We start from the raw sequence: 27,664 nt of genomic DNA on the forward strand, positions 1-27,664 counted from the left end.
GATGCTAGAGTCAATCTGCCCAGTTGGAATCTGATTCCTTTTCTTACCAGCTGTGCAAACCTTATTTCTTCATCTGTAAAATAAGGTTATTAATAGTACCTTCCACACAGATTTACAGAAGAATTAAAATAAGTCAAAATGTGGGGCACCTGGGTGGATCACTTGGTTAAGCATCTGACTTAAGCTCAGGGCATGATCTCAAGCTTCGTGGGTTCAATACCCATGGTGGGTTCTTGCACTATGCTAACAGTGAGGAGCCTGCCTCAGATTCTCTGGCTCCCTCTCTCGCTGCTCCTCTCCCACTCACATTGTCTTTCTCAAAAATGAATTAATAAACATTAAAAAATAATCTAAAATGTAAAGAATTTACAACAACATCTGGTTATCAAGTAAGTTACTGTAAATATTGGCTATTTTTATCATAATTACTTGTTTCTCTCATTAAATTCTAAATTGATGAGGGCAAGAATTATATTTATATTGTTCCACGTTAAATTTTCAATGTGTAACAATAGTGGCTGTCACATACCAACGACTTGATAAATATATAATAGGGGAGCCTGGGTGGCTCAGTTAGTTGAGCATCTGATTTCGGTTCAGGTCATGATCTCACGGTTCATGAGTTCAAGCCCCACGTCAGGCTCTGTGCTGACAACTCAGAGCCTGGAGTCTGCTTTGGATTCTATGTCTCCCTCTCTCTCTTCCCCTTCCCTGCTTATGTATGTCCTCTCACACTCAAAAATAAATAAATACACATCTTTTCAAAAAGTCAAAGTAAGGATATTGAGTATTTAAAAATTTTTTAAATACTAGTAATAATTAATACTAGTAGTAATACTAGTTTTTAATACTAAAATAGTTTTTTCGTGCTTTGCTTTATTTCAAAACTTATTCACAGATATTTATATAAAAAGTAAGTCAACTATGAATTGAATATATTATACCTGTAATAAAATGTTGACAAATATCATGTCTCTTTCATTTGAAATAATTGGGGACAGGATTTAAAAATAGGACATGCAATTCAACATAACTTAAAGGAAGGGTCCATAATTTCTATCCCTTTTGTTCTACATGTTAGATGTTATTGCAGTTCTCCAGCATTCCCTATTGACACTTATGGTATTTCAATGATAATCTGCATTCTCTTTTATTTGATGGCACTTGCTTATATACGTATATTTTATACACAGAAATAATGAAATTTTGACACTTGTTACACATATTTATACTGGACATCTGAGAAGATAAATATAGATTTCAATGATCCTTTTGGTAGTCCAAATGGAACTTTTAGGTGTAACAGGGAAATTTCTGGTTCTCACAGTGTGTGCTGCATGGCCCATGGGAACACATAATTATTCAATAGACAAAGTCTTTAAAACTTCTCTAAATTAGAAGTGAAGATTCATTTCATTGGCTTGATTCTCCTTCTTTATCTTTAGACAGTTTAATTATATCAATATGTAATCATCTAACCTCTATGTCTCCCACAGGGCCAGTGGTAATCATAACCAACAGATTTTCCCAAGACTCTGAGCTCATCTCCCAAATATAATTTGGGAGGAGAGGCCATGGTACTTAAAATGGGAGAGTCACTAGCAGTAGCAATCAATGGGACCAAATTAGTGAAAATAGATTGTGTTAAATGAGTCCTAAGGATAACCTTATTTTGTAATGAAGTCTTCCTGAGTTATTTTGTATATTACGTGCATTTTGCTTATGATAGTTTAGTTGTAATTATAGAAGAGCTTATTTTTGAGTAGTTTATAATTTTGTTTAAGATTCAATGAGTGATATGCACTGAGGAAGGAAGACACTTGGGATGAGCACTGGGTGTTGTATGTAAGCAATGAATCACGGGAATCTACCCCCAAAACCAAGAGCACCCTTTATACACTGTATGTTAGCCAACTTGACAGTAAATTACATTAAAAAAAAAAAAGATTCACATGGTCAATTTAAAGCATACAATTTATATCTATTAATATAACACATTGTTAACAAATTAAAAATATTATCAATTCAAGATTTTAAAATGACAGACTCAAGAAGTTAAAAACATAATCTCTGTCACCAAGGCAACTGTACTGATTCTTTTAGATGGCAATCAAGTTCATTAAATTATTATGAGGCTGGTGGGTTTCAATGAATGCTTTTTATCATTATGTTTTCTCTATATATCTCACAAGCGCTAGACAATATAAAATGTCTTCTTACAATTTGTCTTATTTTAATATTGAAAATTCAAATTATTTATTCATTTAAACATAGAATCTCTTTTGTATGATTTTGCCAATTGTGATTAGGACACAAAAGTTTAATTATGATAAATAACCAAGCAAGACTAGTTATCTATTTAGTGGCTAATTAAGGATTATTAAGGGAAAATATTATATTGAATACTGAGTAATTTAGATAAGCATTCTAAATCATGTGTAGGTATTTATATTTTCTATGATTTTTCTGATAATATTTCTATTGTATTGATAAACAAGTTTGAGGAAATCACACTACTGACCATTAGTGAAGAGTATAAAAAGGAATATATTCTTTCCCTCAAAGCTACCTAATATTTATGATTGTTTGTATACACTCAGATATAGTGTTAGACAATATTGAGAATAGTTTCCTTCAGGGATGTCGAATCCCATAAACATAAAAATGTTTGGGACCTTAATTTTGTTAGATTTGATTACTGGGTAAAGTTTTGTAAAATAAGCTCAACTTTTTCAAGAAAAATATTAGTCTCAATACTGCATAATCTTGACCCCTACAAAAAACTTCAAAATAAATATGACAGTATCTGTCCAATCTCATTTTTGCCATCAGCTCAATAATCTTAGGTTAATCCATTTTTCCTCTTTGAATTGTATTTTTCCATCTATAAAATGAGATACTATTTCCCATGTGTTCATAAGCCAGACAGAGGTGTAAATGACTACAAACAATACCTTTTGTAAGATAATTGCTGGTGGACTTTATGGATTTAGATGATGTTTTGACTGTGTTTCATATTTGATGATAAACTAGACAAGATCAATGTGGCTGTACACCAGAATCATCTGGAGAGATATTAAAATGTATTCCTGAGCTACAGCCCAAAACTTAATCAATTAGTCTCTCATGGTGAGGAACCTTTTAGGGATCTCCAATTTATATAAGCTCTCAGGTGGTTTCAGAAGCACAGCCAGTAGTAGGAATTGTTGTCTAGACCAAAGTTTCTCAAATTTTAATGTGCATATGAGTCGCCTGGGGATCTTCTTAAAAATGCAGATTTTGATTCATTTCATTTGGTCTAGATGAAGCCTGGTTCTGCATTTCTAAATTACTCCCAGATGATGCTAATGCCGCTGTCCCATGATCAGATGAAACTCTTGGTGAAACTATTAACATGTGACATCACAATTTAATAATAAAATCATAAAATATTATAGCTAGAAAGAATGTAATATCAGTAAAATCCAGCATCTTTGTTTTATAGATGTGAGAGCTGAGAGCCACAGGGATTAAGTGGCTTAACCATAGTAGGTGAACAGCAGAAGGGGAACCAATGCAAATATCTCCTCATCATATTCCTTCAAATCTATCTCAATCATGTTTAAAATGTTGATGTGTTCAGCTGATGAGCATCAATTGTCAATAGTGATTCCAATAGTCTAGGTTAATGTGACAGTGATATTAACTTAGTTTGCATTTTATCATTCATGTTGGTATTTTTAATGGAAATTTATATAGAAGAACAGTCACTATGTATAAACAAAACATGTTATTATCCACTTATCTTCAACTCTCTCCCTTCCTGGTGTCACAATGCATAAAATCACTCATTTTTAGAATTAATCATTTGGGTTGCAATTATTCTCACCCATGTTGTGAGTTAGAAACACATTTGGGGGGGGGGGTTGAAAATACAGCTGCTTAAGGCTTGACCCCTGGAGATTCTGGCTGGGTAAATCTGAAGTGGGAAGGGATCTGGGATTCCAAATTAAAAAGACATCTGTGCCTTTCCTGCTAGAATTCATTATTGTTAACAGCATCCCTCCTCTAGTTTCAGGAACCAATCCTTTTTTAATCTCAGTATAAATAGTCCGGTTGATGCTAACCCCACTCTTTACTCCCAATGGTGAGTCTATTCTCTAGGTCTTGACAAAGTGCAGGTCCCTGGCAAACTGATTGATTCTAAGAAAGGCATGTTACTCAATAGAGATCAATGAGAGTCAACGACATTGTTTTTGCTGAAATACTTGGGGAAAAGCATAGGCTCCTTTCCTGAGTTGCTAAAGTAAGATACTTTTGGCCTCATGCTTCTGGTCATTGTAATTGCCACTAAGGAGAGGAAAGCCTGTCTGAGAATTAAGCAGATGAAGGAAAGCAGGGTCAGGAGCAAAGAGAGAGGATTTACTAATCACATTATTAAAAAACCTATATCTAACCATCCCTAAAGCCAGTTTTGCTCTTGTATCTTTCAGTCACTCAAACCATTAAAGTATTCTTTCCATTAAGTCAGTTTGAAATGAATTTTAGTCTCTTGTCATTTGAATCTGATACACAGAGTTGAGAACCACTGGGATGTTTTCTGTTTTGCTTTATTCTGAATTCATTTTATTTTTCAATAAACCATTCTAAAAACACATAATCTGGAATATGTAGCACTTTAAGCCATCTGTATTCAACCAACACCTCATTTCTTATGGTTTTAAGACAGGAAACCTACATATCTGGAGAGAATAGAGTCTGGAATAAATGAATGACACCTAACAGCTTCCCATTCATACACTTCTTCGATACTTATCCTATCTGATTTATAGGTAAGATCAAAGCAACACTGAGATAAGATTTGGTGTCAGCATCGTGGGAAAGAAGGGTTTCTGAGATAACTCAGACCCGACCATTTTAGTATTTCTTGTTGGAGCAGGAATAATCTCAGTGCTTTCTTTTGCATGTCCCTACAGGCTCTGGTTCCACATACTATTATTTGTGGTGGTATCTCCCTACTGTTATTTACTTACTAATCATCCTGGTTCTAGTTTGCTTGCCTCGATGGAAATGAGCTCTTTCTAGTAGCACAAGATATAAAAGTTGACTGACCCGTTAGATCCAGAGTTCACTATAGCTGCAACCCCATTGAGAAGTGAATCTCTGGATCACTCACCAGATCTTCCTTTACCTCAACCTTCTCAGACTTTTTTAGTCTGAGTCCACCTCCAAGCCTGCTGTCTGTTCTCTCTGTGCTTTGTCACCCTGTCATTGTAGGTCTGATCAATAATAAGAAAAACAGGCAGAAGATAAAGCAGTGAGTTCCTTGTGTAGCCCCAGGGTAATATGCAGCTCTGCAGTTATGGAAGTGAGTTTTGATCCAGACTTACTGTGTGAAGACGTCCAAAGATAAATGTATCTATTTAACAAGGTTACTAGGGCCTACCTAGTAACCAATATTCTGAGCCTATGAATTTTAACAAGTTTAGTCGCCTTTCCATTTCCTCTCCTTTTTTCACTCACCATATTTTTCAGACACTTAATGTTCAGCCTGGTGTAAGCCACTGAAGCTGCCAGCAAAGATGGATGCAATGAAATCTTTGGCACAGAAACTTGTCCATCTATCTTACTCCCGATGACGTGATACAACCTTCTCAATGGCCTAATCCTAAAGTCTTGAATATTTATGATGCACACATTTCCTGGTTCTTCCTCATTCACCCTGACTGCAAAGAGCTATTGTGGGTTTCAATCAAGTGAGAAAAATACACAATAAGAGAACTGAGTTTAAATTTACTGGGTTCTTTTCAACCCGAGGAGTTTTAGGGAAATTTAAAAACATGACTATAAGGAGGATGTAATTTGTTGTGCTCTAAGTAGAGAAGAGCCTCTCCCTCCGCTGTTGACACGCATCAGGTACAATCTTACAGAATCAGCTTTCATATTTGAGTCCAGTTCAAATATAAGGACAGGTCCTTATTTCAAAGAGCAAGTAATTAGGCAACAAGGAAATTCAATGTAATGTAGTGGGGTCTCTAGTTCTGTCCTCTAAGGCAAACAATGATTTAACACGTAAGGCCACCAATGCCCCTAATATTGAAAAACAGTTCTTCCTTCCCAAAAAACTGAATGTGCATAGATCCAAATGACTAAAACTATTTTTTATTAACTTTAAATCTAGACATCAGGAAATGACATTATAAAATGTGATTTCTTGTTAGGAGACTATTGTTGTCTTCTAAAATTACATATTCCAAAGGACATAACTGTTATAATGATTATTCTTATGTACAGAGTTACTACAGACTGAGGTTTAACTAAGAAAAAACTGTAAAAGGGAGATAAGTATATTCATTATGTTGCACTGAGAAATGTGAGTACAAAAAATTAAAAAGCTGTATATCCCTTAAAGAATTATACTCTCTGTCAATGTTTACTCAATCTGAAAAGTCAGCTTCACATTAAGACCAATACAGAAATGTGAGAGAAAAATCATGCTAGGTTTCTGATAAACTGGTAATTTATTTTTGAAAAAGAAACAGAAAAATACCTACACCTATGATGAATGGATCTATATTCTTAAATTTCCTTTAAGAATACTAGATTTTCACTCTCTCTCTCACTTTCTTCCTCTATCTCTTAAGCTCTCCCTCTCTATCTGTTTGTGTTAGTAAGCCTGCTATGCTATTAACTTTGGCTTAGAGAATTTATGAATAATTAAGAGAATTAAAACTATTTATGTATTTTTATTATATTTCTATTTTTGCCCAAAACAGAGTTTATCCATTTGCTGTATAATTAGTTATTCATATTTTCATCCACTTTAAGTTCAGTTTGCATATGATCACATCATCATTATCAAATATGCAATGCCCCAATTATTTGATCTCATTTACTACCTCAATTGATCATCTATTCATTAAATTTTTCAGTAAGGTCTTTTCAGTACATTATACTAAATAAGGTGGTCTTTTTACTCATATACAATTACTTGGCTGTAGAATACAGTGTTACATTGATCCTGATTTTGGTAGGGAATAATTAACTTTATTAGCCATATCATATAAAAGCTCCATTACAGTCATTTATTTATTATCTTATTTCACAAATTTTCATCATCAACATTTGGGAATGTTGTACCCAAAGACTTACATGTTCTCCTCCACCTAGCATATTGCTTGAACCATAAAAAAACACTTGAAAAAGATTTACTGAAAAATAAATTTACTGAAGGGATAAAACATGTCAGTGTCGTGAACTAGTGATTACCTCTACATGAGTCAACATTGTAGACTATGGTGGAAATGAGCCCTCATGCTCTGAGTATTCTCACTGCGAATCCTCAGGTTATCCAGAAAAGAAAATGTTCGTTTTCATTACAGTGACATTAATTTTTTTCCCTTTGACATTACCTTGGCAAACCTTGGAAAACTGCATCTCCTTCCATATTTTGAAGATAACTTCTAAATTTTTTATCATAGTTAAAAAGTTGCAAATAATTTACAGGTTATTATAAATTTTGACTTTTGAAAATAAAATTTCTTCATGTCTCTGAAAAAATCAGGTGAATGGACTCTAAATACTACAATGTTTTAGACTCTTCATTATGGATTTAAAATATCACAACAAGCTTTTTTTTAACATTTGGAAATTGCATATCTTTATTCTTTTTAAATTCATATTTTCACTACATTTCTTTCACAAAATTTCATTCAAGAACAATATATTTTTATCACTGGGAATTTTTTTCTTGATTAAACTATGGTATAGTGTAATTTATATACTTTTTTCTCTAGAAAAAAGTATATAAATTGAAATCTTGAATTTATTTCATATCCTATGGTTATAAGAATCTAAAGGTTACTCTAAGAATTTTTATAAAATATAATTAAACCTGAAAAGCAAAATTATATTAGAAAGACATCTATCTCTTTATGAGATGCATAAAACTTCAATAAGTTTATGGGTTTGTGGATATGATATACAGATGGGATCAGATAAGATTCAACAACAAATCTAACCCTCTTGTTTACTTTTAACGATACAAATGTTGAGAAGCCTTATGAAAATGTATGCATACATGCATACATATGCCTTATGCATGAACATGTATATAAGAGCTACACATACATGCACACACACATACACAGAGATGACAATTTTATTACAGTAATGTTTACTTTTTTAAGTGTTCTTCCAAGTAATGTTAAAATGACATAGGGAATTAATAAGAAATTTATTTTCAATGATCTCTCAGCTGAGTAATTGATTAATGCTTTCTTCAGTTATATTGGAAACAAAGGTCTGAAAAACACATGATTTGCAAAAGATTTGCTACTCTATTCTGAAAGTCATTTACTTTCTGAATTCCCTGGAAGTAAAATGATTTTATTAGGCTCTCCAAATGACTGCTAGATATTTCTACTATTCTCAAATAGGAGTACTTTGTGCAACCAAACAATTTTCCAGAAAGGATAAAAAAACCCAAAATATTGTAAATTGTAACGATTTTGGATAAAATTATGTCTTGCTTTAGTATATTCATCTAAACCCTGGGTACTGCTCACTTTATTTATGTTTGCCATTGTTATTTATAATGTTTTCCATGTTAGCTAATAGACAAACCAGCTTTTATTTTCAAACCTCTTACTCAAATCAAATTTACCTATCTCAAAAAATATAATTTTGTTTTGCAGTTCAAGAATAATTTTAGTTTGGGGGCACCTGGGTGGCTCAGTTGGTTAAGCGGCCGACTTCGGCTCAGGTCATGATCTCACGGTCCGTGAGTTCGAGCCCTGCGTCGGGCTCTGTGCTGACAGCTCAGAGCCTGGAGCCTGTTTCGGATTCTGTGTCTCCCTCTCTCTGACCCTCCCCCATTCATGCTCTGTCTCTCTCTGTCTCAAAAATAAATAAACGTTAAAAAAAATTTAAAAAAAAGAATAATTTTAGTTTGCATCTTGAGGAAATTATTAAGAAAGAATAAATTTTGCAACACAACTGGAAGATATGTTATTAAAAGTAGATGAAAAGGCTAAAATGAGGTGGAGTTAACATAATAAATTTATTTTATTTAAACTTTTTAAACATTTTTATTTATTTATTTTTAGAGAGAGAGAGCACATGTACACAAGTGGGGAGAGGGACAGAGGAAAGAGAGAGAGAAAGAGAGAGAGAGAGGGAGAGAATCTTAAGCAGGCTCCACGCTCAGCATGAAGCCCAACAGGGGGCTTGATCCCATGACCCAGGAATCATGAACTGAGCTGAAATCAAGTCAGACTCTCAACAGACTGAGCCACCCCTAATAAATTTACATTACTAATAAGTTATAAAAATCAGACAAACCAATATTCTATTTTACCTTATTTTATTTGGACTAATGTCATGTAATATATACATAAAATTTTCAATTGTTTATGAAGCTAAGAGCATGATAAAGAGTTTGAAACTTCAGCAATATATATGTGAAGGGATATCAAATTCTAAGGTTTTACTTTTGGGACTTAATAAATATGTTTCAAATATAAAAGAAATGACTCATAATTTTGTTAACTACCATAAAGTTGTATAATGTATTAAGCATTACATATATTTAAAACCAGTAGCTAGCATATAGTTTTATACTTTTTATTAATAGGAGGTAGAAAATACATGTAACATAAATAGCATATAATGAATAAATGTTGCATAATGTATTATACATATATACACACATGTTCATATATGTGTATATACATAGAGTAAATTGTTTCCTCACCTAGTATATGACTTAAGTTTTTGTCAGTAGGAGATATAAAATACTAAGCATTTTACATTAGATGAAATGAGATTTGGCTATAATTAGATTAGATATTTTATAATATAATTACATAAAATGTTGTTAATTCAGTGCATCTTAAAAGTTTGGTTGTCTCAGAAAATATCCCAGCTATATTTAAAAGAATCAATGTCACTAAACTACACTGCTTTGGTTGTTTCAAAGTGCTCTTTCAAGCCAATGACAGTTCGCAAGATCATATATTGAGAATAACTGAAAAGGATTATTTATTTTTAAATTTTTAAAAGCCCTTGATAGCTTTTAGTATTTCCTACCTATACTCTTTTTGCTTTGCTCTTGAATCTCCCTCAAGAGCAATCCAATCTTTTACATTATTCAGCTAAATAAAAGGTAAAGTCATTAAGTGAAACTTATCATTGCTCTAATCTCCAATCTCCTCCACACCATCATATCTCTGGTGTTAGAACATCCCGTCATGAAAAAGAGCACTTGTGTATCAACATCATGCTTCTCCTTTAGCAGACGTATGAGGATGGACCGGAAAGACCAAGAGGTCAAGACCTTTCCTCTTGGTCTTTCTGGTCAGCATTCTAGCAATTTTAGGATGGGCGAAATCTATTTCTTTATGCTGTAAAGTAGAATACTATTATGAACTTAGGTGTGTTTTCAGGCAAATTACTTTTAAGAAAGCATACAGATGTAATTTCATTCCTTTATAGCTATCTGCACTTGTGTACCCTGGGAAAGTAAGGAGTCAACACCCATAACGTATACTGTACTGGGAAGAAGTTACATAACAGGAGATCCAGATAAACAAAGCACACCTACCACACACAGCCAAAAACTGTTTCAGGAATTATGATTTACAACGGTATTTGTTTCTCATAGTTATAAGTTTCAAATAATTATATAATAAAATATAAAATTTTATAATGATTCAGTGCCTTGGACTCATCATATAGTGTTTGGTAATAGAATTTACTATTTTAAAATTTTGACAAGCTGAAAAGTAAATATGCATAAGGAATATAAAGACACTAGGTACTACATCTAATGCCCTGAAGCTATATTTATTTATAACAACATAAACCACAGAATTGCAGATTCAAAAATGTCATCCATATTAATAATTTATTTAATAATCAACCCTCAACTCTGAGATTGTTTGACTCAACCATTATTCTACATCAAATTCGACCTGTGAACTCCACCCATAAATAACAGGATGGCTGAGTTTTTAGTTTGATGAAAATAGCAACTGGACAAATGAAATTAACATTTTAAGTGCATTTAAATAAAATGCTTCATACAGACACAGGACAGTTAAATAAACAATCCCATGGCCTGATAACTTAGGTAACATAAAATGGCTAAATAGTATTGAATATATCTGAATGGGAAAGAGCATTCACGAGGAGACCAACAATCATTTACTTATGGATGAAAATCAAATGTTTTAAGAGACTGTCATTCTAGATTACCAAAAACATACTTCTTAAACCACAATTTTTAAATATGCAAATGTATAAAATAATCCATCATAAAATAGAGATAAGTTTATAGCATCTCTTCTCTAATAATAATATTTGAAATTTGCTTTTAAAAACAGAATACATAAAAAGTAAATAAATAAAAATAAAAACAGAATATGTATTGGAAATGTTTTGTTTTTAGAAATGTTTGTAAAATATTATGTATTGCCTTAAAACTCTCATCGCCTCTATGACTCTACAAAGGAAAAGACTATAAATAAAAAATAGTAATTGTAATGAAATATATTTGCTTCAGTCTACTTTAACTAATGTTCATTATTACATAGCTTTTATACCCAAGGTAGGGTATCTGTTTCCTCAAATGTCCATTCATGCAACCCTGTGAATTATATTATTAAGAAAATAATAATAAGCGCCTGGGTGGCTTAGTTGTTTAAGTGTCTGACTTTGGCTCAGGTCACGATCTCATGGTTGGTGAGTTTGAGCCTTGCATCAGGCTCTGTGCTGACCGCTTGAAGCCTAGAGCCTGCTTCAGATTCTGTGTCTCCCTCTCTCTCTCTGCCCCTCCCTTGCTTGTGCTCTGTCTCTGTCTCTCAAAAATAAATAAATGTTAAAAATTAAATATATATATCTATTTAATATATATACATTCAGATGATTTTAAGTCTACTCTTCTTTTGGTAATGTTTCAAGACATTAGTGTACATGGTTTTAAACACATATATCACTTAGACTGTTTTAACTAATGAGCATTGTTGACATGTTTTTTAAAAAAAAAGTATCCTTAACAGCTATTTATTAGTCTTGCTGTTGATTTTATAAAATACGGCAATAATTTAAAGAATAATAATTAAACAGCTTTATGCAGATTTACAATTTATGCTAATCATTACATGAAACAATTTAAAAATAATCCCATAGGGAAATTCAAATCAAAAGGAAAGAACAGACTATTAAATTCTAGATATTGATTTATGAAGAATATGATCTTATGATTTTCTTGTAGAATTCAATTTATAAGTAAGAAAATATTTGTTTTTCTCCCTTCCTTTTCTGATTGGAATACACAATATACATAACCTTTTGTTTCCAGACAATGGCTACTGTGTTCTAGGCACTATCCATTGGAGATCAGCTATTAAAAAAAAAAAAAAAAAAAAAGCTGTTTCTAACCTCAAGAAGTTTAAAACTAATCTAGAATCTCTAAACCTGGATTTGATGGCTGAACTATGGCTTGAGTTCTTACATTCTCATCCTGGATTTGTGATCATGAAACCTTTCTCCTCTTGATAACTTCACAAACACTTTCATTTCTGGCTTTCTCACATTTGAGTATCACTAGCTCAGCTCTCTTTTGTTGGATAAGTTACAAATTCAAATTTTCCAAATTAACATAAACTAAATGGATTTTACCCCAGAGAGTGAGATAATCATCATCTCCTCAGGCAAGGCTAAAGCTCTAAATTTGGATCCCACTGTTTGTAACTATAGAAGGTCTAGGCAGATAGCAACAGAAGCCAGCAAGTTCTCCCCTGGAGTAAACACTCCCCAAAGCCTCTGCTGAATATGTGCAGCGATGACTAAAACATCACAATTGTATCAAGTCTGGCTATGTGTTGGCTGTTTCTCATTCCAAATATACCTCAGGAAGGTATCCTTTCTCCTTTGTCCCTTCTAGAAATAATTCTCCCTTCTTCCTATAAAAATACTTGCCCCTCTGAGGTTTTTGCCCCATAGCCATACCTCTTTGTCCTAGCCATATTGCTTCCATCTCTTGGATTCATGACAATCATGGGCAGTTATTGAAAAGCCTGGCAAAATCTATTTCTGCAAAGAATCCCTCCATACCAAATCCAAGTATACCCAGGTGACTCTATTCCTTTGGGATGATGCATGGCACATACTGACTGATATGTCTTTGCCTCCAAGATTATTATTTTGCACACTATCTCATATACCCTGTCCCCTACTTATCACCTAAAAATGAAGAATATTAATAGTGACACTAAAATAAGAAGAAAATGAATAAAAATTTAAAATCTGGCCACAGTGAGAATAAAGAAAATGGGCATCATCATTTTCTGGGCCATTTCTGTGTCTACTGAATTCACTCCTCATTCCTGTAATTCCAACTCACACAGATCTATATGTAGATGAATTCACACATATCCTGAAGAAGGCACCAAGTAATCAACTGAAAAATAATAGGGTCAGCTTTATTGGAGAGAATGGAGTATTTCTCTACCTACCTATAAAATTTGATCTAATCATCAAACAAAAACTGTACATTGAAAGTAAATTAAGGTTCCAAATCATGTAAAATATATTTTGAGTCATGCTGAAAAATGAGCATTACCATAAAAGGGGAAAAATGCATTATTAAAGGTAAAAACAACCAACCTTTTTGTTTCAAGGGAGGCTCCTCTATTTCTCCTAGACCAAGACAAAAACAGTGAATTAGAAAAACCTTTAGCTTAGCATAATACTGTTTCTCCATTTTCCCATTTTCTTTTGTTCATTAAAAAAGCCATCCATTAGTTTTGACATTAGTAGTCTTTATATTACTTTGCCTCCCAAATTCCAGTTTTTAAGTATAAACTTTGTTTATGTACATTTATGTGAGATAGTTTCACTTTTATGAGTTCAATAAAAGTGTGGCAGCAATCCAAGTTATACATTATAGTTCATATATCATGTTCATTTCTATTCTCTATTGTTCATCTCGACCTCTCACTGGGGCCAAACAAATACAAATTCAGACAAAGTCATAGAGAGGTCTAAAATAATAAGAGCTTTCCTGGTAGTCAAGGTAGTCTGATGACTGAGGCTGACCCTAAAAAATGTCAGGTAGAAGACAAGATCATTATGCTTTGTTCTTTTCACATCCATTCAATAGCAGTTTATGTATGGTTGGAGTTTATTTTCTTTTGTTTATTAATATATATGAGAAAGTACATAGGTTAGCTGCATAATTGTGACATTTAGAACATTTCCCTCCATTACACCTCCATTTGGTTCAATCAATTTACTTTTTATTATGATTTTAGGAGAATTGCTTTCTGCTATTTGACTATGAATATGACTTACATGTATAAAACATATGTCTATCAAGTTTTACCGTTGTTATTTCAATCTTCCTAAGGATAAACTTGAGAAATAGCTACAATTTTTTTCCCAAGGAAGCATATAAATGTGAGTTCCTATTGTGAGTTTGTAGTATTGCATAATAAGACCCTCTCTACTATAATGCTACCCTCATGGTAGCATTTAATGTTGACATCTTTGTCATAAAGGCAGATAAGCCGTAAGATGAAAGCCAAATAGAGACCAATTTACTGAGTTTGGCAGCCTGTTGATAAGCTATTAGAACTCAGAAGTGTATTCATTTTGGGTTAGCCCGACCCAAGTGCTCATTTGTGTTTAAACTTAAGAAAACCACTGTAATACATAACTAAAATTGGTCCAAGAAGTTAGATGTGTCTCTATGCTTTGTACCTTTATCAGTGTCCTCATCCCCATCATCATCTTCTTCATCACCCTCAGACGAGATGATGTCAGACAACAAAGAAAAGAAGCCATAGACCCAGTCGGTGGTTTCTTCCACAGCATCATGTACAAGTTTTAGAGGATCTGAGCCAATCTTGGAAATAGAGCTTGCTAAAAGTAATTAAAAATAAGAGAAAAATTTTACAATCATCCCCAAAGAAGCTAAGGAAAGCTGTTTTTACTGATTTGTGCTTTTGACACAAAATATGTCAATTTTATAAATGTAAATATCTCTTAGCTACAACTTTTTGGGGGGCTCAGAAATAGAAAGTACATTTTGTCATAGTATGCATAGGTATTCAGTTAAAAAAAAGTTTTTGAATATCTATGGTACCAAACACTATTTAGTTACCAAGAAAGAAATTGTCCTTCAAAAGCTTATAATCTAAATAGGAGTTTAACATAGGGCAAAATTAGAAATGGATTGAAATAATGTGTATCTATGTTATTCAAATTGGTATATCCACTGTAAGTTATAGATGTTCAGGCACAGAAGAAATCACTGTTGGCCCATATTATACTGGAAAGCATCATGGAGAAGATGGTTCTGTAAATTTTCAGCAAACAATAAGTTCCAAGTTGACTTAAGTAGCTGTGACTCAAGTAAGAGTGATAGGTCCATTTATTATAATTTGTGATATATCAGAAAAAGTCTGGAATTGTCAAGGTAGTATTTATATCAGGTTCCAGCTAGATCCAATTTGTTTATCCTTATTAGGCATCCTAGTACCTAAATATAAAAAACATTTAAATTTCTAGTAATTTTAGTAGATAGAGTTAGGAAAACTTGAAGTCTATAAATCTTCCATTTTTTATATCCTAGGAGATATAAACTATTTGTGAAATGGGAGATTAAAAACTAAAAATGCAAGCAAATAGACATAACAGATATTTCTAGAATGTTGTTCTTCTCATTTTAATTTTATGAAAACTACTCTGAGGGGGTAAGAGTAACCTCTATTATCCGACTGAAGAGGAGATCTATCTAGAAATATGGTATAAGTTGCAACTGACTTTCCGTCAATCTATAATTAAATTTTAGATTTGTTTTCCTTAATTTTATTTATTTTTATTTATTTTTAATTTTTTTAATTTAAATTTTATTTAGCCAACATACAGTGCAATATTGGCTTCAGGAGTAGAATTCAGTGATTCATCACTTACATACAACACCTAGCATTCATCACAAGTGATGATTTTTAATACCCATCACCCATTTAGCCCATCCCCCACCCATCTCCCTCTGTTTTCCTTAATTTTAAAAACTATTTTAGCTTCTCAGAGATTCTTCTCCATTTGATATCTTAAAAGACTACAATTATACCAACATATTATATTATCTAAAGGTTAAGTATTCTAAAATTAAGCTTTTATTCTGATAGAGAGAAGTCGCTGGAAGGTTTGAACAAAGGAATGATATGATTTGACTTGTGTAACTTCACTCGCTGTGTTGAGGATTCAAAGAATGCCAGGCTGGAAACAGGGAGATCAGTAAGGAGCCAAATGGAATAATCAAGGAGAACGATGATTATGGTGATTTCTATCAGGATGATTGTGTGGTCATGAAATGTGGTCAGCTGAATGTATTTAAAAGATAGAAGTAATAATACAGGCTTACAGTTTGGCTCTTAGGTATGAAAGAAAGATACAGGTACAGGATAACTTCAAAGTTTGTGGCATGAAAAACTGGAAGGATGGAAATGTCATTTGTTGGAATGAGGAGGTCTGGAGAGAAACAGGGCTTTGTAGGGGTGGTATACAAGTACCTGAGTTTTAGATTCATCACACTCTAGTTGCCTATTAAATATCTATGTGCAGATGTAGACATTTTTACAACTCAATATGACCTACAAAAGAGAAGTCCTAGCTGAAGATAGAAATTTGGGAGTTCAGCAGAGGTATTCAAAATCATGATACTGAACGAAATCACCAAGGGAGTGGACCCAGGAGCATTCCCACATTTAGAAGACAGAGAGATCAGTCAGAAAAACAACAGCAATTGATTATGACAAGGAGAGATGAGAAAGACAGAGGCAGAGATATTAACACATACATCCGGAGAGAGAAAGAAAGAAGCAGAAAAAAGAGAGCATAACATCCTAGATGTCAAGTGAGGAAATTGTCTTGTGGAGGATACAGTGATCAACAGGCAAAAGTTGCTGATAGGTCAGGTAAAATGAAGACTGAGAATAGACCTTGAAATTTAATGAGAATAGACCTTTAGATTTAATGAGGAGGATGTCATTGGTGACCTTCAAAGGGCTGGTTTAGTGGAATGCATTCACGACCAAATGGGAATAATGTAAAGGTGGTAAGTACATTTTATTCAAAGTAAATGACAAGAGTTTGGGCAATGTTTAAAGAGAACTAGTATCATAGTGGGTTTTCTGTTGTTAACATTGTTTAAAATGGGAAGAACATTCCATTTTATGCTGATGGGGAAGATCCCACAGAAAGGGGAAAATGTGCTCGCTCAGGCAGTACATATACTAGAAAGGGGGAAAGTTATACAATAGAAGGGAATTCTGGGAAACTTTTATATGTTCTATTTCAGGGGATTCACAGCTCATTCAAGGAGGCCAAGTTACAAAATGTTGGTTTCAGAAAAACTTATCTCCATGATTCAGTGACGGTGTAACTTTACTCTTTGGACCTTATTTTACTGCATTCTGGAGAGTTTCGTGTGAGAAAGATATGGTAGTCTGAATGGTAAGATTAAACCTTAGAGAAAGGAAATGAAATGGAATTTTATAATTGCAACTGAAAAATCTTAAAGAATTATATGTAAGGAACTGGATTGTAATGGCACCATTAAATGTATATTTTAGCACTAGTATATTTTATATCTAATGGAAGAATACTGCAAATGGGATTTTTATTATCTGAATAGATTGAGACCATTTCCCCATTTCCCTTCTTTCTAAATGTTCACTGAGGAACTTAACAATAAAATCCAACAAAATAGATATCAGTTTAATTATCCTTATGCCTAAATGCACTATATATACTCTGCAGACATGTATATTGCCTGCTTCTAAAATAGTCAAATCAGGATGTTTTCATGAAGTCAATGTTGCTGACTTAAGATCGGCCTCTGATTTTAGCTATGTGAACAACAACTTTAAAAACATAGATATAGATATGCATACAGATACAGATTATAGGTATATCTTAAATAAGATAGTAGTCCTCAAGGTGATTCTTATTCCCTTTTTCAGACATCACATCCAAATTATATCATGGGAATAATATTATACAATGCAACTGAAACTTTTATTGATTTTTTTATTACATTTTCTTACCTCTCATGTTTCCATGAGTTAAATTAAATATATTACATTGAGGGTCATCATAAAAATAATAGTAGCTAACAGTTTAAATAGAGTGTATTTTACCCACAAGATACCACTCTAAGAACTAAATGTATATTAACCCACATTTTTTTCAATAACCCAATGATGTAGCTATATTATATATTTTAAATAAGAAAACTGAGGTACAGAGAATGTAAATGAGATGCCTAAGGTTACATAGTTATTGTGATGGAGGCTGATTTTGCACCCTCCAGAGTATGACTCTTACCTATGCTATACTGTTATAAACAAACAAAAATATGAATTCACCATTGGTTCTGGAGTCAGATATTAGATGAGATATTCTGGGAGGAGGTTTTCTTGCTGTTAAAAGGAGAAACAAGGACTTTGGTGCATGGGAACATAAAGCCCAGGGCTGCTGTAACCACCTTATAACCATGAAGACAGTAGCTGATTCACTGAGGAAGGCAAAGGTTAAAAATGAAAAAACTTGTGTCCATATGACATTGGTGAGGCATTGAATTATCCAATCTTGGAATAATCGCCCTACTTCCAGAGCTTCTGTTATGTGAGATAAGAAATGTTTCTCAGTGTTCAAGTCACTCTTAATTGTATCTTATATTTTTTTTTAAAAAATATACCACCAGGTGCAGGGAAACTGCTTTAGGCTCCTTATGATCAGTAATTGGATTCTTGGCACTGATAAAAGAGTACCAAGAGAGGCAAGAGAGGCAAAGAAAAGTTTAAAGTTAAATAAGATTTTTGTTGGTCCTCTGTCTTTGAAGCCAAACTATCCAGCTACTTAAGTTTCTAAGTGGGAACCTACATGGGAAATTAAATTACTCATTTTCTGTTTTCCTCCTGAAGAACCAGCTCCATAATTTTGCCATTATCCTTGATCATCAGTCTTACATTCTTTAAGTTATATTTTACTCTTCTTTGTCTTCCAAATCCTGACAAACATTAGCCAATAACGATTGCAAGCTTGTGTTCTGAGCTCAGACTGACAGCATTCAAGTTCAGGCCTCCCACCTGTTGCCATACCAGGCCATATTAAAGTCAGAGACAGAAGAGAAAATCAGTCAGAATAATCCTGTCTTTATGTAAATTTTTGATATTTTGTTCATCATAGATTTTTGCATTAATTTAAAAATTTTAAGTATTACATTAAAATATCATGCATCTTAGTTACTGAGGTTTTTTTTGGAGCCCTTCCACTTTACAGCCAAGGTGAGTGTTTCACTGACCCCATGCTAGTCCTGATGCTCGCCCCCTAGATAGCTATATGATGGTGAGAAGATTAACTTTTGCTATGTCTACAAAATTCATCGAAGCCTATGCTTTTCCAAAGTCACAATTCTAAAGTCACCCCTTCATGCCTGTTTTCTATAGTATACCTGGTTCTGGCAAACAGTATTCTATATTGGGGACACAGTTTTTTTTCTGTGCTTCAGCATGCTGAACTATAAAATGACAATAAGAGTAATAATACTTGCCTCACAAGGTTGTTACAATTATTACATGGGATAATACATTCGAAGCACACAGTACGGTGCCTGTGAATTAATAGATGCCAATGCGGAGAAAAAAAGCAAGATTGCCTTTTATCTTGAATGAACCAGAGGTTCTTTCCAGTTTGCTAGCTAGGGCAGCAGCTTCTCTTCCCCTTACCAGGAAGCTCTGTGTGTGATCTCAGCTTCCATCTAGGTCTCCAAATGCTGCACCACAGTCATTTCCAGTATCCCCTTGGATGTCTGGGTCCTAAATTCTGACTGCATGGAATTCATTCCCAGATGAATTACCCTCCCCCTCCACCAACGCTAAGGTTGCCCTCATGCATATCTTATCAAAAGCAAGAACAACTCAGAGGCGGGATAGTTTTGCCCATCTGCATCTGTCTGAACCATTCCACAGGATGGTGATTGAAATGAAATCCCAGGCATCTTCTGACCCTTTTGCCTTGAGTCTCTGCCCACACCAGATGGTGCTTACTGAACTTTGCTCAAACTCATTGTACATAAACTCCTTAGTATCGAGTGCCTAAAGCAGAGTAAAGGATATAGTGAATGTTAGGTAATTATTAATTCAATTTTCAGAGCCATTTAACTCAAACATATGGTGGTGCTCCATGAATGCAGGCTGTTATAAATTTTGTTTTGTGATCATTTAGTCACTACATCCTCACAGGCAACCTTGGCAGGGTCTTTGAAAACCAAACACTGCTTTTATCAGGACTTGTGAAAGAACTAGTGATTGCCCCTTACCTCCAAGAAAATATTCACATCTAAATATTTGGATCCAAACTGAGGTAAGGTCTTTTAAAAGTGTCACAAATGCTACCCCAATTAGGAAAAAATCAAATTGTATGTATGTTGATGAGTGTACCTTGCACGTACTAGCACCCAAATGAAATTGACTAGGAAATAGAGAGACTTCTTTCAAGACAATTATGTAGGACTTACTGTATACAGTATCTTATCTTATGTGTAATATAATCGACATAGTGCTGTCATTTATGGGTTTGCTACACAGGTGTTTCTAATTTTGACATGTGAGGAATTCTGTCTGGAAATATATAGTGGTAATTATCCAGACCTAAAAAATTTATAATTTTAAGTGACTGGTTTTTCCATTCTTGTTGCAGATAAGTCCTAGAATACTTTTGTTTCTGTTGGTGAAAATTTGATGAAGAAAAATATTAGCAAATTATGGATCATTTAATATGCTCTGAGTTACATGACAATTCTTGCTTAAAGTACGGTGAAATTACTTAGCCTTTGTTCAAGGTAAACAGAATTCCCTAGAACTTAAGCAGTGCCAAACAGAGCTTCAAATGTATTTTCCCATTCCCATGCCACCCCCAAGGATAGGAAGAAGGGAAAAATAAGTAGGAAAAACAAGCAAAAAGATAAAAAAATAAATATATTCCTGCTGTGTCAGTGTGAGCAAAAAGCAATGGTTGTCACCACTGTGTTCATAAGTTTCTTATACACAGAAATGAAAACTGAGAGAATGCAAATTCTTATAAAACATTTTGGATTTGAGGTTTGGCATCATTTATACTAGTCAACAATTTCCTAAGGATATAAGGTTGAAATACTGATTTAATTTAGTTTATTTTTAACCAGAGCACATTTGAAAAGTACTCACAGTGAACTTAAGAGCCCTCTGAGTCTTCAGGCCCTGGAGTTTCCAGCATGGACAACACTAAGTACAGATACTTAAGAAGTAACAAACAACAATATATGCTTTTATATCCACTATTAAGGTCGGTGTCTTCATCAAAGCGATGTTTACTCAAGATATCATACTTTAAAGCATTTTAGGATCAGTCTGAAGTAACTTTCAAACAATTTCTCATGGGTTGGACCATTTACCTTGAACAAATGTGGTTGAACTCAATGATGTCCGGATTCCCACCTTTAATTTTTATCATCTCAATGGAGGGGATTTCAATCTCCTATACTTATTTATATGCCTTTTTTTATCCCATAAGTTTATTGTTTTCTTATTCTGTATTTCATTTCCAATTGAAAGTAAAGCCAATATGAGGAAAATAAGAAAGGAAGGACATCCAAGGAAGTCAAGAATTCAAGAAGTGTTTGACACAGTGCCTTTATTCCTCCATAGTGAATCTCTGAGGTGTATTTATATCCTGCCAATGGAAGTTTGCAAAAGGCACACTAACTGGAATTCCAAATCTTCCCATTATTTTCTCTTGAAAAATTCCTGGAGGACAGCTATATTTTTGTAAGATTGCTTCAGTTCCAGAAACAACACTTGTTATTTTGGTATCCGAGAAGCAAATTTATTGTAAACGGAATAGTGATAATTTGTAGTCCTAAAATAGTTTTTTTAAAATAGCTTTTTTCAAACAAGAAATATTTTGAGAGAGGCTCATTTCTTAATATCTTCTTTTTAAATCCACATATAGTAGTGGATTTCCCCTAAAGGGCTAATTGGAGTGAACCCGGCTAAAATAGAGGTTTGGGAGAAGCAAAGGCAAAAATAATAATAAAATGGAGATGTGGAGGCCAATGAAAATTAAATTCAGCTGCAATAGAATAAACTCTGCATTGGATAGCTTTAGTTATAGTATATAATATCATTTCAAGGATCCTTGTATGGACAAAAATGTGGAATTCAAGCTATATCGCAAAATTTCTTTGAAATCGAATATGGAGATTACAATAATTTTTGTATTTATTTAATTAACACTTTGTGATTTAGCAAGAAATACAAATATTAGGACAGCCCATTAGGACTGGATAATTAAGTTATCAAGTACAAGATATTTCTATAGAGCATCTCTCAGATGTGTCTATAAAGAAAAGAATATGAAGGGGATCCTGGGTGGCCCAGTCGGTTGAGCGCCCAACTGCAGCACAGGTCACGATCTTACAGTTCGTGGGTTCGAGTCTCGCATCAGTTTCTGTGTCCACAGCTCAGAGCCTGGAGCCTGCTTCAGATTATGTGTCTCCCTCTCTGTCCCTTCCCTGCTTGTGCACTCTCTCTCTCAAAAAATAAATAAACATTAAAAAAGGTTTTTTTAAAAAGAACATGATGAAAGTTCATTTTGCTCTAGTTAAACGTGTGTTTTCACAAATGGGTGATAACCTTGATAATGCCAGACTCAATAATATAGATTTTAAAATTAGGATGTTTAAAAAGTTGTATAATCACCTTCCTTGAATTACATAAATGATGCAACTTCAGAACTAAGTTTCTCTGAGTAATTTTCTTCAAACTAGATTTTTAATGTAGAGACAATATACAGAGGTTGAAATTCCTTTGAACTTGTTATCCTTATCATCGATGAACACTTCCCAAAAATGATGAAATGAAAAATTGGAATCATGAAATTCCCTTGGTACTTCTAATACTAACCTCGCTAGGAGAGGTCTCTACTTATGCAGATGGAGTTGGGATCTGAAGTCAGAAGAGTCACTTGGGATGAAAATATGGACATAAAGTAGAGGGAGTAAGGAAATTCGCAGCCTACAAAGGATGGGATAAAATTCATGAGAACAAAGTGGAAATTGCATCAGTCCTATGACCTCCAAAACTCCCTCTCCAAAGAGAAGAAGCTGTTGCCCTCATCATGCTAAATATGCACCTAGGCGAGGAGTGGACGAAGCTGAAGAAGGATCTGTCAGGAGCTGGAGTTGTTATAGGAGCAGCTGTTGTCCCATGCCAACAAGGTGAGCGCCAAGGTATCAGAACAACATGCATACTTATATTTTAAAGAAAGACATCTAAAATTTTAAATAGGGAAGAATAATTTAAGAGATTTGCAATTTTCATTCTGGCCTCAGAATGAAAAGGGGAAAAAAGGCAAGATTATAGGCAAAACGAAAATACATGGCTAGTGCAACGATCTTGGGGAAACTAAGACAGGGGTTCTTGAGATAAGGCACAGAGTAGAGAACAGAACCAAGAGATTTTTAAAAATTACATGAGTTATTTTTGATAATTGAGTGTTTATGGATGGTGGGGAAAGGGGAAAGCTCACAAGGAGTACCATGTTTCTGACTTAAAAATTTGGAAAATGAACTGGATTTAGAATCTAAGAGGCAAGCCTGGAAAGATATATAAACTAGCTCAGTTAGGAATCTTGGGTTTGCTGTTCCAACTGAATATCCTTATGCATTAGAAAAATTGGAGAGAGAATGAGGTTAAGAACGGGGAAAATGAAAATGCTTATGAGATTAATTTTTCCTTCAAAATAAAAATAGTTTTACTGACTCCCATGGTGGAGTCCTTTAAGTCATTGTCTTAAAACTCATCTTACATGCTTCGATTATTTAGAATTGTGTCACTGCTTTTTTTCCTCTAAATCTTACTATTTAGTCATTTTAGAAGATTGATCCTATTATTAGCTTGAGAACCACATATTAAAGATCAGTAGGCTAAACATGATGACAGTTTGCTTATCACTTTTTGGGTAATGCAAAGTCATTAAAACCGAAGCAATGGAACAAGGTGATATTGTCCAACGGGGACAAGAAGCCAATGATGATGAAGAAGACAGTTACAAATGTCGTAAGATAAGGTTTTAACAAGAAAATGGCTGCCAACAGTTCTAAGGCTGAAAGTTTAACTAAGATGAAGATGTTTAGTGTGCAATTTGTTCATGCTTAAGATCAGTTTGTTTATTTTAATAAACTTAATGTATTCATTAAGAAGTCAAGTATGTATTTAAGACATTTCAGCACAGTGTTAGAATAGTGTCAGAACATTTCTTAATAGAGGGGTTTGGCTAAAGAGACAGAAACAAAAAGGGTTGTATCTAAATAGGCATATTGAAAGTGAGGGAAATTTGTTTTCCCAAGTTAGAAAACCCATAAACACCCATGGAAAAGGAGGGAATAGAGGGGGAAGTTTTGAAGATACAGGAAGGAGATGGCATTTGCATCTAGCAACACTTAGATGTACCAACATTGAAAACACATCTTCATGAAGCTCTTCCCTCTCCTACACACCCAAGCACACACATTCCCTTAAAAGTAATGAGCCCTTTTTAAAAGCCAAAACTTTTTGCAGCAATAACTTGTACTTCCCTATTGAATTAATTAAACAAGGAGACCATTAGACTGAAGTGGTTCTAATGTTTTAGCAGCCAATATAAGCAAACCAAAACCTAAGCCTATAAATGCCCCAAAGTTAAGAAACAAAAACGAACAACCAATAACAGCCAACTAGCCTTTCCCAAATAAGGCAAATGCTTAGCTGTAGCCAATCAAATAATTTCCTTGTTTTGCTTCCATCTCCTCTAGAAAAGTCTTTCCCCTAACTCCTGTATGTGCAGCTCTTATAACCACTTTTTGTGTGGTGCTGCCTCATTCAAATTGATTTTTTCTCATTCTTGAAATTTTGAATGTACCTCAGTTTATCTTTCAAGATCCCAGATAAATATATTTTCCCAAACCATTGTCATTTTCTCTCTCCATTCTTCTTTTCTCTTCCTCTCTGTCTCATAATAGTTTCCCTTTCTTCCTCTCTCCTCTCCCTAGGTTCTCTGGATACTACCCATAGATTACAATGATCAGGACTTCTCTTGTTTAGTGGGAATCATGTAAAAAATAAAATAAAATAATAAAGGGCAGACACAAAGCTTTTGAAGTACATAAGATTCTAAAAGATAAACCTCATGTGATTCACAATTTTGAAAAAATAAAATACTTGCAGATGTTGGATAGTTAGATGCTTTTAAACCAAAGAAAAACTAGGATCCTGATTTAAAAGCACTTTTGGTGAGCTAATTGTTTTATTGACTGCACAAGGAAATGACTGTCACTTTTCTAATCTACATTTGAATAGTCATAGTGTAGCTCCAATCCTTGCCATTCAACATCTGAGGCATGGGCATTTTACTTCTGCTTTTTAACATTTTCTCAATTCAAAATTTCCCATACTCATCTTTACTATTAACTGACTTCAGTATTTTAGAAACCTGCACTTGTATGCAACCCTAATGAAATTAAAGACAAGCAACTTTAGTTGAAATTACATGGCTACTTCAATATTTAATAGTTTCATAGAAATTTTTCCAAGTTATTTTCTGCTATTCTTCACCTGTAACTTTTTGATGCAATAAGGAAAATTAGTGAATGCAAATAGATGTACATTTCACCTCTCTTTTCCAATATGACCCCAATCAACCAATTTTTTGCTGGCAAAATTGTGTTGCAAATGTTGAAGCCTGGAATATTTCCAGCCTACTAGAGATAGACCCATGTCAAATAAAGGACATTTTATATTCTGAAACAAAATTGCAAGCAACATCTGGCTTCATTTGCCCATGTCAAGTATCTAAATAAAATAAAAGAATCTTATTATACTTTTATTAATGAACATGGTGTGGATATTATTATATTAATTGAAATCCCAATTTGCTTTCTTCATTTAAAAAATCATATCTTAAATATCAACACAGTTCTAATGCTACAATATTAATAAATAATGGAAAAGCAAGTTTTCTGCAGATTTACAGATTTCCAAAGATTTGTTTCCAAGCTAACATTCAGTGGCATTAATTTGCTGGTAGCATAAGAATAGTTGAAATGTCACAGTACTCCAATTGGATGACTTACTTGGATCATTATATTACAAACTTAACAGACCAGTGGAGAAAAGAGTTATTAGATTTGGGATTAATACAGCAATTAGCATATCTGGAATAATTACTTCATAAACATGTGTTTGGTCAGTCAAGGTTTAGTTTTGGAAACTCTCAACTGTATTATGTAGTCTCTTTAGCTATTCTATTGCTCAGTGTTAGCTGAGTAAATAATTTTGAAGTTCTTTTTACCACATTAAAATGTAGTATGTAGTGCCATGAATTATGCGCTTACTATGTCATATAAGAGTAACAAACCATTTCAGAATGACTAGAACATTTACTCAATGTTAAAATAAAATAGAGTGCTTAAATCATCGGATTTCTTTAGTGTAATTGCTGGAATCTATGTATATTCACATGATATTTAAAAATTGGAAATCAAGTAGTCAATTCGTCTTTTTGAAATACGCCTATTCATCTTTTTGAAACATTGAAATATGCTTAAGGTCATGAAGAATAAATTAAAATGATACTAACTACAATTTATCTAACTATGTGTGCCATTCAAAATTCCAAGTGTTTTGTATGTATTAACTTATTCAGTGTTCACAGAACCATATGAATCGGTACTATTATTACCTATGGAGAATGAAACTGAGGCACAGAGAAGTAAATTTCCCAAGATTGCACAGCTACTGATTGGTAGAGTCAGGATTCTAATCCAAAATTCTAGCCCCGAGAGCCTGCATTCAGCTACTGTGGTTCTGGTCTTGAAGTCCATGTGTTCTTTTGTTATTATTGTTTTGTTCCTTTGTTTATTTTTTTCTGTTTTTAAGTTTCTTTGTTTGCTTGGCAGATATGCTTAGCAAATAACTTCTGTTTAGATCACACAAATTTTATTGAACAATATGTGTCAGTCAGTAGACAGGGCAACAGTATTATTAAGATGAATAAGACGATCCTTACCTTTTAGATGCTTAAAGTCCAATCAAGGAAATAGAGGTTTACAAAATATTTTAATTGCTAATACTAATATTATCAGAATCATCATAAACTAATATTCCATGAAGAAATACTATGCTCATTACTCAGCATTCAGAGTATAAAAAATGCTACTACCTTTTCCATTATTTACTTATTTATTCATTCATTCTTTCACCTCAACATTCATTCAAATATTTATTGCATTCATACCTTGTGCACTTCTAAGCACTTGAAAAATTAAATGAAATAAAGCCATTTCTTTACAAACCTAACAGCTCAATGGAGAAGAGAGATTTTAAGTAAATAATCACACCCAATTAAATATATAATATGTAAATTGCAAATATACACTATGAGTGAAGAGTAAATAATATAATGAGGAATTATGATAAAGTCACTTGATTTACATTGAAAGTTCAGGAAAGGTTTTTCTAAGAAAGTGAATTTAATCAGAGCACTGAAAGATGCATAATAGTGAATTCATCAAAAAGGTGAATATTAACAGATGGTA

The 27,664-nt window shown here is 33.5% G+C and overlaps 1 protein-coding gene across 3 annotated transcripts in view; it reads right to left on the reverse strand.

The window, feature by feature from the left end:
* Positions 1-27,664, reverse strand: part of TRDN (triadin) — a 275,510-nt gene that overhangs the window by 184,779 nt on the left and 63,067 nt on the right. For all 3 annotated transcript variants that reach the window (XM_049652957.1, XM_049652955.1, XM_049652956.1), the window contains exons 3-4: positions 14,743-14,904; positions 13,648-13,680 (exon numbers count right to left, since the gene is read on the reverse strand). In XM_049652957.1, coding sequence (XP_049508914.1) covers positions 13,648-13,680; positions 14,743-14,904 — 195 coding nt within the window. The remainder of the gene's footprint in view (positions 1-13,647; positions 13,681-14,742; positions 14,905-27,664) is intronic.

This window comes from Panthera uncia (assembly GCF_023721935.1).
Source record: "Panthera uncia isolate 11264 chromosome B2 unlocalized genomic scaffold, Puncia_PCG_1.0 HiC_scaffold_24, whole genome shotgun sequence".
Lineage (NCBI taxonomy): Eukaryota > Metazoa > Chordata > Mammalia > Carnivora > Felidae > Panthera > Panthera uncia.